This window comes from Hoplias malabaricus, chromosome 4, assembly GCF_029633855.1.
Source record: "Hoplias malabaricus isolate fHopMal1 chromosome 4, fHopMal1.hap1, whole genome shotgun sequence".
NCBI classification, from domain to species: domain Eukaryota; kingdom Metazoa; phylum Chordata; class Actinopteri; order Characiformes; family Erythrinidae; genus Hoplias; species Hoplias malabaricus.
The window spans coordinates 4,867,418-4,881,433 of NC_089803.1; the positions used below are offsets into that span (position 1 = coordinate 4,867,418).

A 14,016-nucleotide genomic window follows, 5' to 3' on the forward strand; every position below is an offset into this window, starting at 1 on the left:
CGGTAAACCTGACATTAATCAGTCTAATGAAGGTGTAGAAGGATTAGAGAGTGATGGTTAACCTGACATTAATCAGTCTAATGAAGGTGTAGAAGGATTAGAGAGTGACGGTAAACCTGATGTTAATCAGTCTAATGAAGGTGTAGAAGGATTAGAGAGTGACGGTAAACCTGATGTTAATCAGTCTAATGAAGGTGTAGAAGGATTAGAGAGTGACGATAATCCTGATGTTAATCAGTCTAATGAAGGTGTAGAAGGATTAGAGAGTGACGGTAAACCTGATGTTAATCAGTCTAATGAAGGTGTAGAAGGATTAGAGAGTGACGGTAAACCTGATGTTAATCAGTCTAATGAAGGTGTAGAAGGATTAGAGAGTGACGGTAAACCTGACATTAATCAGTCTAATGAAGGTGTAGAAGGATTAGAGAGTGATGGTTAACCTGACATTAATCAGTCTAATGAAGGTGTAGAAGGATTAGAGAGTGACGGTAAACCTGACGTTAATCAGTCTAATGAATGTGGAGAAGTATTAGAGAGTGACGATAATCCTGACGTTTATCAGTCTAATGAAGGTGTAGAAGGATTAGAGAGTGATGGTAAACCTGATGTTAATCAGTCTAATGAAGGTGTAGAAGGATTAGAGAGTGACAGTAAACCTGATGTTAATCAGTGTAATGAAGGTGTTCTAGAGAGGATTCCATGCACTGACTATTGTTTTGCTGGGGGACTTTATTGGTAATGACTGGGAAAATTGCAGAGGAGAGATTGGGAGGAACGGCCTGCCCGATCTGAACCTGAGTGGTGTGATGTTATTGGTCTTGTTTGCTAGTCATGGTTTGTCCATAACGAACAACATACTCAAACATAAGTCTGCTCATAAGTATACTTGGTACCAGAGCACCTTGGGCCAAAGGTCAATGATTGATTTTGTGGTCGTATTTTCTGATCTGGATCCATATGTTTTTGATACTCGGGAAAAGAGAGGGGCTGAGCTGTCAACTGATCACCATCTGTTGGTGAGTTGGATCCAATGACGGGGAAAGATGCCGGACAGACCTAGTAAGCCCAAATATATGCTGGGAAAAGCTGGCAGTGGACTCTGTCTGGATGGATTTCAACTCTCACCTCAGAGAGAACTTCTCACATGTTCTGGAGAAGGTAGGGAGAATGGAGCCTGAATGGACTCTGTTCCAGACTTTCATTGTGGAAGCAGCCGCATGTAGCTATGTTCATAAGCGTGTCGGTGCCTGTTATGGTGGCAACTCAAGAACCCACTGGTGGACACTGGGGGTGAGGGAAGCTGTCAAGCAGAAGAAGAAGGCTTTTCGGTCTTGGCTGGTTTAGGGAACTTCCGATTCTGCAGATGGGTACCGGCAAGCAAAAAGTGCTGCAGCTGTGGCAGTTGCTGAAGCAAAATCCAGAGCATGGGAGGGGTTTGGAGAGGCCATGGAAGATCACTACCAGGTGGCCTCAAAGAGGTTCTAGAAAACACTCAGCCAGCTCAGGAGGTGGAGAGGGGACACTGTCCAAGCGGTGCTCAGTAATGATGGTGAAACTAAACTTGACTGACAGACATGCCTCCTGTGCAGGAGGTAGGGCCAGAAGTTTCAGATCCCATTTCCTTGGCTGAAGTAACTGAGGTGGTGATGTGATGCAGTGGCAAAGCCCCAGGAGTAGATGAGATTTGCCCAGAGTCACTGAAGGCACTTGATACTGTGGAGCTGTCTTGGATGACATGCCTCTACAATATTGCATGGACCTCGGGAATGGTGCCTTTGGATTGGAAAACAGGGATAGTGGTTCCTGTTTTTAAAAAAAGTGGACCAGAGAAAGTGTGCCAATTATTGTGGCATCACACTTTTCAGCCTCCTTGGGAAAGTCTATGCCAAGGTGCTGGATTGGAGAATCTGTACGATAGTCGAACCTAGAATTTTGGAGGAAGAAGGTGTATGACCCTGTTCCCTGAGTGATTCTGAAGGAGGTGCTTTGTGAGTATTGCATGCCAGGGTCTTACTGTCCTTGTATTCTCAGATTTTGAGTTGTGTTCGCGTCCTCAGCAGTAAGTCAAACTTGTTCAATGTGGGCACTGAACTCTGTCAGGGCTGTGCCTTGTCTCCACTACTGTTCCTGATGTTCATGGACATGGTGGTGAGGCATAGCCTGGGACAGAAAGGCTTTTCATGAGGGGCCCGGGAGGTGGCATCTCTGCTGTTTGCAGACGATGTTGTTCTTCTGGCTTCTTTGCACAGAGGCCTCCAGCATTCACTTGCGTTTGCAGCAGAGTGTGAAGCCGTCAGTATGCAGATAAGCATCTCCAAGTCTGAGTCCAAGGTTATCTCCCAAAAACAGATGGCATGCTCCCTTCAGGTAGGGGGTGAACCTACCCCAAGTGAAGGAGTTTAAGTATCTCGGGTTCTTATTCACGAGTGATGGGAAGAGGGATTGTGAGATTGACCATAGGTTAGGTCCAGCGTCTACAGTAATACGGTCACTGTACCATTTACATTACATTTATGCATTTGGCAGACGCTTTTATCCAAAGCGACTTACAAAAGAGGAGCTAACATTCGAACTACAGCACAAATTATGCAAAATACCTTACATTAAGTGCAGTATGCCAGGAAGTAATAAGTGCATTATTAAGAAAGACATTCAGTGCAAAATATACTCTCGGAAGAGCTGGGTTTTCAATGATTTCTTGAATGCAGAGAGGGTTTCTGTTGCTCTGATAGTGCTTGGAAGCTCGTTCCACCAGCGTGGTACCAGAGATGAGAATAGCCTCAACTGACCTGTACGGAGGGTTGGTCGTGTTAGTAGGCGCTCCTTTGAGAAACGGAGAGGGCGGGCGCTAACGTATGGTTTTAAGAGTCTATTGAGGTAGATGGGAGCAGAACCAGTGAATACTCTGAAGGCCATCATTAGTGATTTGAATTTGATGCGAGCAGCTAAGGGTAGCCAATGCAGCTCAACTAATAGGGGCGTGACATGTGCTCTTTTTGGTTGGTTGAAGACCAGGCGTGCTGCCGCATTCTGGATCATCTGTAGCGGTCTCACAGCACAGGTCGGAAGACCTGTCAGGAGGGCGTTGCAATAGTCTAGACGGGAGATTACTAACGTCTGAACGAGGAGCTGTGTTGTATGTTGAGTTAGGTATGGCCTAATCTTCCTTATGTTGAATAGGGAGAAGCGGCACGATCGAGCTACAGCGGTAACATGATCTGCGAAGGTCAGCTGTACCGGACCATCATGGTGAAGAGAGAGCTGAGCCATAAAGCAAAGCTCTCAATTTACCGGTCAGTCTCCGTACCCACTCTTACTTATGGTCATGAGCTACGGGTAATGACCGAAAGAACAAGATCATGGATACAAGTGGCCGAAATGAGCTTTCTCCAACAGGTTGCTGGGCGTAATCTCCGAGATTGGGTAAGTAGCTCATTGATTAGAGAGGAGCTCGAAATAGAGTCACTGCTCCCTTGAGTTGAGAGGAGTCAGTTGAGGTGGGTGGGGCATCTGATAAAGATTCCACCTGGACGCCTCCCACTGGAGGTATACCAAGTATGTCCAACTGGAAGAAGGCTCAGAAGACTCAGGACACGCTGGAGGGATTACATCTCCAGGCTGGCCTGGAAATGCCTGGGGAAGCCCCTAGGAGGAGCTGGTGGAAGTTGTGGGGGACAGAGACATCTGGGATTCGCCCTGTTGCCAACCCGACACTGAAATGGATAAGCGGAAAAGACGATGATGTCTGGATGCTGACATTTGTCTGAAGAAATAATTTAGTCCTTCAGTAATCCACCATAAATAACTAACAGACAGAATTGTACACCTACCTGCAGATGTGACGTGTTTAGCACTGAACACTCTACTGAGAATCTGAGGTGATCATCTCAAAGTCCATAGTGTGTTATTGTGTGTGGTGTTGAGTGTGTTATTGTGTGGAGGTTTAGTGAGGTGTGTTTTTCTCCTCCATAGAGTATGTTATTGTGTGTATCATCCTCCCCCTCAGCACCTGCAGTAGGGTGCAGCTGCAGCAGTGCAGTCTCTGACTGAGGGAGGTTTTTGTACGAGTCTATTTCACTGTGTGAACACCCAGCTACCACTGACTGTTTGTGCGCTCTGACAGTAATAATCTCCTGCATCTTCAGTCTGGATGTTACTGATGGTCAGAGTGAAGTCAGATCCAGATCCACTGCCACTGAAACGATCTGAAATACCTGACTGTCTAGTGTTAACCCTGTAGATCAGCAGTTTAGGAGCTTCTCCAGGTTTCTGCTGATACCAGGAGATACAAGTACTACAACCTGAAGGTGTTGGGTTGAAATTGCAGCTAATAGAAACTGTTTCTTGGGAAGATCCTGTAGAAACAGTTTTCACTGCAGGAGTCTGTGTCACAGTCACCTGACCACTGGATCCTGGGACAGGACATAAATCAGTATATTTCACATTATACATTATTAGTCTCTTGGTAATTTTCATAATTTTTCATTATGTTTACACTTGAATTTACTATTTGGATTTGACAAGGACAGAATCTATTACATATGAAAACTACCATGAATCATAGGCTCAATGCAAATATTAACCCTATTTACAACATATACATCTTAACAAAATTACTTGTGTGTTACCTCTTGTCCAGAGCGCCAGTGTCCAGATGAATATGGAGACCAAAGTCATGGTTGCTGTGGGTGAAGTTTGTGGGGCAGCAGCTCTCAGTCATGAAGTGTTAAACTCACAGGACTATAAACACTAGCAGAGCACTGAAGCATGGGCTCATGATGCAAAGTGGACCCTCTCTATGGAAATGCCTCCTTCAAACACCTCCATAATAAACACATAGAAATGTTTAGATTGTTTAGAAAACAAGGTTTAGTTCAGAGATAGATCTTCATTTAGAAATGTTAGAGTTTTATGAATAAGTTTTGAGGGTAAAGTGTGTAAACCCCTCACACACAGATTTTACAGTGTTATCACTAACAGTGTGATGAGTGATGTAGGTTTATGGACAATGACTCTTCACTGAAATGTAGCACTGTGTCACACATTCAGTGAAGGAGCAAAACTCAGTCTGAAAATGAAGGGATTTTATTCTGTTTAAACATGAGACTTATTTAATCTTTCTCATCACTTTTACTGAAAAAGACCCACATACAGTAAATTCAGACTAACACTGTGTTACAATTGTATTTTAAGAGTTTTAAAGTTAAATATAAATAACAAATACAAACCAGAGTTATTTTTCTAAACTGAATGTGATTCATTGTTTTAGTTTGTAATTCAAATAATGTCACAGTTATATAAAACATAATGTAAATGAACAGACAGGTTTATTACATATAACATTAAAATTAGTGCTTGTGTCACAATAAGAGTCTGGATTTTATAAACATTGATATTCAGTAATAAGCTCCTTTCAAATTCACACTGATTTGTGCTGAGAGAAATATCCCCAGCACTGATTCAGATCATGATGGGCAGCTTGTTTGGGGTCAGTTTGATTCCTCCATATGAAGACATTAACATGTTTTAATTACAGTTTTAAAACCGTTCTGAAACATTAAGAGTTCAGAAAGTTCTCCCACAAATGTGACCACAAATGGACCAGTCACGTCCCAAGACATTCAGTACTGGTCCAGTCTAGCCTGACCTATATTTGTCCATAAAAAGACATTGTCAGACACGGTGGAGGACCATAGAGTCAGACATGTTGGAGAAGTGTTGAGTCGGACAGGTCTGAGAACCCTCAAGTCGGACAAGTTGACTAAATGAAGCTGAACATCTGGTGAAGGTGCTGCTCTGTTCATGTAAATCTGAGTTTCACCTCACTGCTCTCTCTCTCTCTCTCTCTCTCTCTCTCTCTCTCTCTCTCTCTTTACTGTTGTGTGTAAAATGCTGTGTTGAGTTCAGTTGTTTGGAGCTTGATTTCTGTTACTTAGTGCTGATGAGAAGTCTCACAGTGTCATAGTCCTAGTGTTTCGTTTGTTAATTCATTGTTAATTCAAGTCTTTCATGGGTGATGTCACCTTGTTACAGCAGTTATCCAGAACATGTGAAGCCTCAAGAATCCAGGATTAAACTTTAAATGGTTTTGATTGAATCTTACAGAATAAACTGAGAAAATGTAGCAGATCAAACTTCTCTCTCTAAAACTGGTTCAAATTGAGTAGAAATAATTAGACTGTGGGTAGGCCTGGAGGTTGTGGGTTCGATTCCCGCTCTGGGTGACTGTCTGTGAGGAGTTGGTGTGTTCTCCCCGTGTCCGCGTGGGTTTCCTCCGGGTGCTCCGGTTTCCTCCCACAGTCCAAAAACACACGTTGGTAGGTGGATTGGCCACTCAAATGTGTCTGTAGGTTGTGGGTTCGATTCCCGCTCTGGGTGACTGTCTGTGAGGAGTGTGGTGTGTTCTCCCCGTGTCCGCGTGGGTTTCCTCCGGGTGCTCCGGTTTCCTCCCACAGTCCAAAAACACACATTGGTAGGTGGATTGGCCACTCAAAAGTGTCTGTAGGTGTGAGTGTGTGAGTAAATGTGTGTGTGTTGCCCTGTGAAGGACTGGCACCCCCTCCAGGATGTATTCCCGCCTTGCACCCAATGATTCCAGGTAGGCTCTGGACCCACCGCGACCCTGAACTGGATAAGAGTTACAGATAATGAATGAATGAATAATTAGACAGTTCGGAATGAATCTCCTGTTGTTGAACCACTGTTTAGTTTTTAAAAATTCAGTTGAAGAAAAACAGACTGGTTTTATTCTAAGAAAATGTTAAAATAATAGTGCTAAACACACCACAATTTACAACATAATAAAATGAAACAGTCTGCAACTGGATACACCAATCTCTGTCTGTCAAGGTTCCGGTTGACTACGCCAAACCTGTGGCCACCAAGGGCTATCCAATATTTGCTCGTACGGACCACACCTGTAAAGGCTGAATCAGCGAGGTGAACTCAGATGTGTTTGGGAAGGAGTTCAGGGTGGCTTATGAATGTGTATGAAGATGAATACAAGAAAAATGGTTGAGACAGGGTGTAGGTGGGAGACACAATTTGTCAGACACAGACAAGATGCACCTGGACAGATAACGAGGGGGCAGGGTAACAAATGACACAGACGAGGAGGAGGAACAAAGGCAGGACTAGAATAACAACAAACATAGCCATGTGCTAATAGAGCACATGGCCGGAAAAACAGACTTGACGAGACGAGGGCGTGACAATGTGCTATATAAATAAAATATTACTATTATATATATTAGTAATATTATATATATATATTCTTATTATATATTATTTGATCAAACATTTCTGCTCAGTGTGGAGTCTCATGTTTAAAATCCTAAACTCTAACTGTCTCTGCCTTTCATTTGAGGTTTTCTGCAGCTGCTACTGCGGCTCCATCTGTCTGGATCAGGGCTGGAGGACTTTTGGGTGGAGGAAACACAATGATAACAGTAAGAATCGTTTAAACTATTAATGAATGTTGAACAGTTTCCAACAGCAGCTCTAATTTTTATTGATTGAATTATTTATGAACACTTCTGATGAAAGTGAACATATAATCACCCACACAGAGAGTGGAGCATGTTTTTATTATTGTCATTAATTGTATCTGGTTTTAATATTAGTTGATATGACTGTATCTGTGATTGTAATTGGAATCTGAGATGAAAACATGTTTCTACATGTAGTTTTATACTTTTATATCAAGTGTTTGTCTGTTGTGGAAATACAAAAGAACAAAGTGTGTCCTGGGTTTAGATATTTTAATGTTTATAAAATAATCCTTGTTGAGAATCTGTAGCTTCTACAGTTTGGGAGTGTTTTCCATTATTAATAGCTGCAGAATCCATTAATATTGTGTTCTAGTTCAGAAATAGTGTGTGTAAAGGCTGAAGAGAGCGGTGTGTTTAGAGCAGGAGGTTTTTGTACGGCCAGTAAACGAGTTTGTATCACTGTGGTACACTTTTGGAGGAGGAACAAAACTGGATGTTGGAAGTAAGTCCACTTTTACTCTTTATTCAAAAAGAATCTTTAATTAAAATTATTCTGGACAACAGTAGAGATGCACTTGATGATCTTCTGAATAAATGATAATCCAAATGTGAATGTATTTAATTAGAACTGCTCTGAAGTGTGGAGAGTGTGGAGCTTTAGGTTTCACCACCAGCTCCTGTTTCTGAACTGGATTTCTTTTCTTTAAAATACAAATATTTCCTAAAGGTTTCCTGTGAAGTGTTCAGTGATGACATTTCTTTTTAAAAAGATCAAATGTAAAGCTGGATTGTAGAGTCAGTGTTGGGTGATTAGAGCCGTTCTGTCTTCATCTGGATGCCACAATGTGGAGGTTATTATGAGCAGTGTTTTCTGTTCTAAAGCTTTGAAGACGTAGTACATGGAGACTGCAGCTTGATTTAGTTATTGATTATTTACTGTTTTGGAGGAAATCAAATCATGTTTTAAACTTTCACATCATGGGATGTGTGTAATGTTACAATTATAATGAATGACATGAAAGAAATAGTTTTAAAAGTATTCTGAATGAAATGTATCTATTAATGTAATTGTAAATATTAGTTCATATTTGAAGCTGTTCAGTTTAAGGTTATAATTAGAGCGTTATTTTAATACTTCACTGAACTCAGTTCTGCTCTGTTAGAAAAACAGTTATATGCAAATGTTTGGGGACGCCTGGTGAAATCATAATGTTCTGTAGATGTTTGTAAGTGAAAACTCTGTAATATTTAATGAACCTGAAATCCTCCTCTGAATGTAATTGTAAATATGAGTTTATATGTGAAAGTGGTTGAGTTGAAGGTTGTAATTAGAGTGTGATTTTTACTGCATCACTGAAGTCATTTGTGCTGTGTTAGAAATAAGGGAAATGAAACTGTGTGTGTGTGTGTGTGTGTGTGTGTGTGTCCTAGCTCCGACCCACCCCACCCTCACAGTCCTGCCCTCCTCCAGCCTGGGGCAGGGGAAGACCACACTGGTGTGTTTGGCCAACAAGGGCTTCCCCTCAGACTGGAAGCTGAGCTGGAAGGTGGGTGGAAACCCCCTGACCTCTGGGTTTAGTCAGAGTCCTGGGCTTCTGCAGAAGGACACTGGCCTCTACAGCTGGAGCAGCACCCTGGCCCTCCAGGAGGACGAGTGGATGAAGAAGACAGTGACCTGTGAGGCCACCAAAGGAGGCCAGACTACTGTCAGTGAAACACTGAAGAGAGATCAGTGCACTGGACAGTGAGGGTCCACACCTGTGTTGGAGCTGATAGAACTCCTCTTCATCTTCAGTGTGTTCAAACGTGTCTCAGATTAATGCTCAGATCTTCACATCAGCTTCTGGAGCAGCTCAGTACAGAGTTATGCTCTCTATATATACACTCTTACACTGTTTGTTGATTATTTGTCTGCCTTAAAGTCTAGTCATTAACTATCCCTTGTAACACAAATGCTTTATTCTTTGGTGAATAGGGCCAAAAGGTGAGAGTCACCTTTATTAATATCTTTAAGGAAATTGATTCTCTGTATTTACACCATCTCTGGGAGTGAACACACAAACACACGAGTGAGCAGAACCACAGGAGGTAGGAGTGGTGCTGAGAGAACAACTGGAAAATACCAGAAACTGTTAAAAAATCATAATAAACATGGAATTAAAAGGAAACAAACAACTGAAATATGACAATAATGACTTTAATAATGATGTTTAGATTAGAATCTTTATGTGCAGTGAACGGGGCGGTGGGGGTCAGGGCTGGTGGGTTCACACTGAGAGTGGAGACAGGGAACTCAGCCAAAAACTCACCTCATTCTCAGGCTAATTATTCAGTAAAAATCAAACTGATCTGCTGTCGTCACAATATTATTTCCTAGAAAAATGATTTAAAAATGAACAAAACCATTAATAAATGTACGCACACTGCCTCCAGGAGAACAGTGACACCACTGTCAGCTGCTTAATCTGTAAGAACATTCTTTACCCTGCGCCGTCTGAAAACATATTTACACACTACAACGACACAGAAGAGACACATCTACATCTGGACTCTGAGTTAACTGAGTTCTCCAGGGGCTTTGTGTTAGCAATAGTTTGAAAAGAAATGGTACTTTGCTTGTGCTTTTAAAAATGGCACAAATTGATAGAAAAACTGACTACATTAAAAAGAGCCAAACATATATTTTAAATATAAAAATAAAAGTGTGTTGTGTGGTGATGAATGTTTGTTTAATTTTCCATAACTCCACTGGTCACAGCAGATTACAACAGCTTCCAAGGGTCACAGGCCACAGTTCAATAGGAGACTGATAATGTTCTGGATGCTGTAGGAATCTCTTAGACCTTCAGGAGACCACCATAAATATCCAGTGGACAGAAGTGGACACCTACCTGCAGATATGACGTGTTTAGCACTGAACACTCTACTGAGAAACTGAGGTGATCATCTCTTACAAGTTCAATAAACAGAGCATTAGATTTAGAGAGAGATCATTAACTTTTCAGTGGTTCAACAAACTGTGAAACTGAACTGTGTGTGTGATCATGTTGGAGACATTCCTCCACAGAGTGTGTTATTGTGTTAATGTGGTGTGTGTCTCTCCTCCACAGAGTGTGTTATTGTGTGTGGAGGTGTGTGTTAGTGAGGTGTGTGTCTCTCCTCCACAGAGTGTGTTATTGTGTGTGGAGGTGTGTGTTAGTGAGGTGTGTGTCTCTCCTCCACAGAATGTGTTATTGTGTGTGGAGGTGTGTGTTAGTGAGGTGTGTGTCTCTCCTCCACAGAGTGTGTTATTGTGTGTGGAGGTGTGTGTTAGTGAGGTGTGTGTTTCTCCTCCACAGAGTGTGTTATTGTGTGTGGAGGTGTGTGTTAGTGAGGTGTGTGTCTCTCCTCCACAGGGTGTGTTATTGTGTGTGGAGGTGTGTGTTAGTGAGGTGTGTGTCTCTCCTCCACAGAGTGTGTTATTGTATGTGGCGGTGTGTGTTAGTGAGGTGTGTGTGTCTCTCCTCCACAGAGTGTGTTATTGTGTGTGGAGGTGTGTGTTAGTGAGGTGTGTGTCTGCTCCACAGAGTGTGTTATTGTGTGTGGAGGTGTGTGCTAGTGAGGTGTGTGTCTCTCCTCCACAGAGTGTGTTATTGTGTGTGGAGGTGTGTGTTAGTGAGGTGTGTGTCTCCTCCACAGAGTGTGTTATTGTGTGTGGAGGTGTGTGTTAGTGAGGTGTGTGTCTCTCCTCCACAGAGTGTGTTATTGTGTGTGGAGGTGTGTGTTAGTGAGGTGTGTGTCTCTCCTCCACAGAGTGTGTTATTGTGTGTGGAGGTGTGTGTTAGTGAGGTGTGTGTCTCTCCTCCACAGAGTGTGTTATTGTGTGTGGAGGTGTGTGTTAGTGAGGTGTGTGTCTCTCCTCCACAGAGTGTGTTATTGTGTGTGGAGGTGTGTGTTAGTGAGGTGTGTGTCTCTCCTCCACAGAGTGTGTTATTGTGTGTGGAGGTGTGTGTTAGTGAGGTGTGTGTCTCTCCTCCACAGAGTGTGTTATTGTGTGTATCATCCTCCCCCTCAGCACCTGCAGTAGGGTGCAGCTGCAGCAGTGCAGTCTCTGTGCAGTCTCTGACTGAGGGAGGTTTTTGTACGACTCTATTTCACTGTGTGAACACTGGTCCACTGTGGTAACTCTGACAGTAATAATCTCCTGCATCTTCAGTCTGGACGTTACTGATGGTCAGAGTGAAGTCAGATCCAGATCCACTGCCACTGAAACGATCTGAAATACCTGACTGTCTCCTGTTAGCCAAGTAGATCAGGAGTTTAGGAGCTTCTCCAGGTTTCTGCTGATACCAGGTCATACGGTCACCATTAGAATCAGTGTAGACATTAGAGCTGGTTCTACAGTTGATGGTGACTGATTGTCCTGTAGAAACAGTTTTCACTGAAGGAGTCTGAGTCACAGTCACCTGACCACTGGACCCTAAAGGAAAATTAAATAAAATGTGTAAACAAATTATAATAATAATAAAACTATTTACAATAGAGTAAGTAATATTTTTATTTAATGAAAAAGTATATTTTAAATAATGTACAAGCTGGGTACTTTAGATGAAGTTATGATTATTTCATAATCTTTAAAATTATTTATGATTGAGTTTAATTATTTAATAAATTGAACTGCTATGTTCTAAGGTTTGTTTACTGTAATTTCTAAAGGTAAATACATATACTATTTCTACTCAGATGTATACATCTCTTGGAAAGGTAACTGAGTGTCTTACCTCTCGTCCAGAGCGCCAGTGTCCAGATGAAGATGGAGACCAAAGTCATGGTTGCTGTGGGTGAAGTTTGTGGGGCAGCAGCTCTCAGTCATGAAGTGTTAAACTCACAGGACTATAAACACTAGCAGAGCACTGAAGCATGGGCTCATGATGCAAAGTGGACCCTCTCTATGGAAATCATCTTTCTAACAACACTGGGGAAAGATCATCATATTTATGTGGGTTGAGGAAACAATGATAACAATAAAAATCTTTGATAACACTTTATTTTAAGGGCCAATTCTTAAAGGTTGATTAACTATTAGCAAGCAGTGCATTAACAAGCAGTTAACAGTCACTTATTTAAGATTAATATTATTTGAAAATATAAACTTGTTATAAATGTATTAATAAAATGTGTTGAATACTGGCAACTAAACACACATTCAGAGTAACCACTTTATTACAGTGATATTTATTAAGCTGCATTTAATATTCAGTATTATTGTAGATATCAAGGAGCATGTTGTGTGTTTACAGCAGTTTCTTTTATCTTCATGATGCAAATGTCACTGGCAATTAGACTAAATGTCTTTAGTTAGCAATTGCAAAGCTAAGTTAGAATGTACACATTCTGAATTATAAGCACTTATTAATGTTGTGGAAGTAGTTCATAACGAGCAACCTACATTAATGAAGTATTTATTAAAGAAATTTAAGAAACTTCAACTAGTTCAAAATGCTGCAGTCAGGGTCCTCACTAAAACTAGAACATTTGAACATATCAGTCCAGTTCTGTCATCACTTCATTGGCTGCCTGTAAAATCGACTACAAAATTCTGTTACTAACATATAAAGCTCTACATGGGCTCGCTCCTGAATACCTTATAGATACAATTTCATATTATGAGCCTCCACGTTTACTCACATCACAGAATACTGTTTTTTTAATTGTTCCCAGAATTCAGAAGGCCTCAGCTGGGGGAAGAGCCTTTTCTTATGAAGCCCCCAACTCTGGAATGATCTTCCAGAAAATGTTCGGGACTCAGACACAGTCGCAATCTTCAAATCTAGGCTAAAAACTCATTTGTTTAGTTTATCTTTTGGTAGTTAATGCTCCCCCATAGATAAAGGCGGCAGATCCAGGGGGTCCATGGACACAGGGAATTATAGTAAACTGAGACTCTGGGGTCGTCCGCCGCTTCACGCGATCACTCAGGTTTGTTGACGGTGGAGCGGAGGGATGCCAGTGTTTCAGGATGCTCCCGTGTCTGTGTGTCCTTCTGGTTCTCTCCTTTTAGTTAAAAATGTCATAGTCAGATCTGCTGGAGTCATTAGCCACACTCTGTAAATGTTCACATTTTCTACTTTACAAACACCAAACAGTTCAAAACTAATTCCATTCCTTTACCTTTTTCCGAGTAAACGACTCCCCACCTGTCCGTCTGGACACTGATGGATGACTGTCGAGATCCTCCTCCACGCTTCAGACCAGCTGCCCACGCTCCTGCAACCACCAAGTGCCTTGAAGCTGCCCCTACACTGAAGTTCTCATGGACTCCTAACTATTATCACCAGTAGATTGACCAGAGGAGGATAGGTCACCCCTTGTGAGCCTTGGTTCCTCCCAAGGTTTCTTCCTCAGCTGGGGGAGATTTTCCTTGCCACTGTCGCCCCTGGCCTCGCTCACTTGGGTTTTTTTACATTTCATGTCAAATCTTTGTCTTACTGGAATTCTGTGAAGCTGCTTTGTGACATCATCAGTTATAAAAAGTGCTATACAAATA

At 42.0% G+C, this 14,016-nt stretch overlaps 2 gene segments (V, D, J or C); one reads left to right on the top strand and one right to left on the bottom strand.

The window, feature by feature from the left end:
• Positions 1 to 5,470: 5,470 nt before the first annotated feature.
• On the top strand, positions 5,471 to 9,238 carry LOC136694138 (Ig kappa chain b5 variant C region-like). The segment is given in 3 exon segments: positions 5,471 to 5,488; positions 6,850 to 6,919; positions 8,922 to 9,238. Coding segments are annotated over 3 exon segments (405 nt in total).
• A 2,385-nt stretch (positions 9,239 to 11,623) lies between these two features.
• Positions 11,624 to 12,299, bottom strand: LOC136694139 (immunoglobulin kappa variable 4-1-like). The segment is given in 2 exon segments: positions 11,624 to 11,949; positions 12,251 to 12,299. Coding segments are annotated over 2 exon segments (375 nt in total).
• Between the last annotated feature and the right edge of the window lie 1,717 nt (positions 12,300 to 14,016).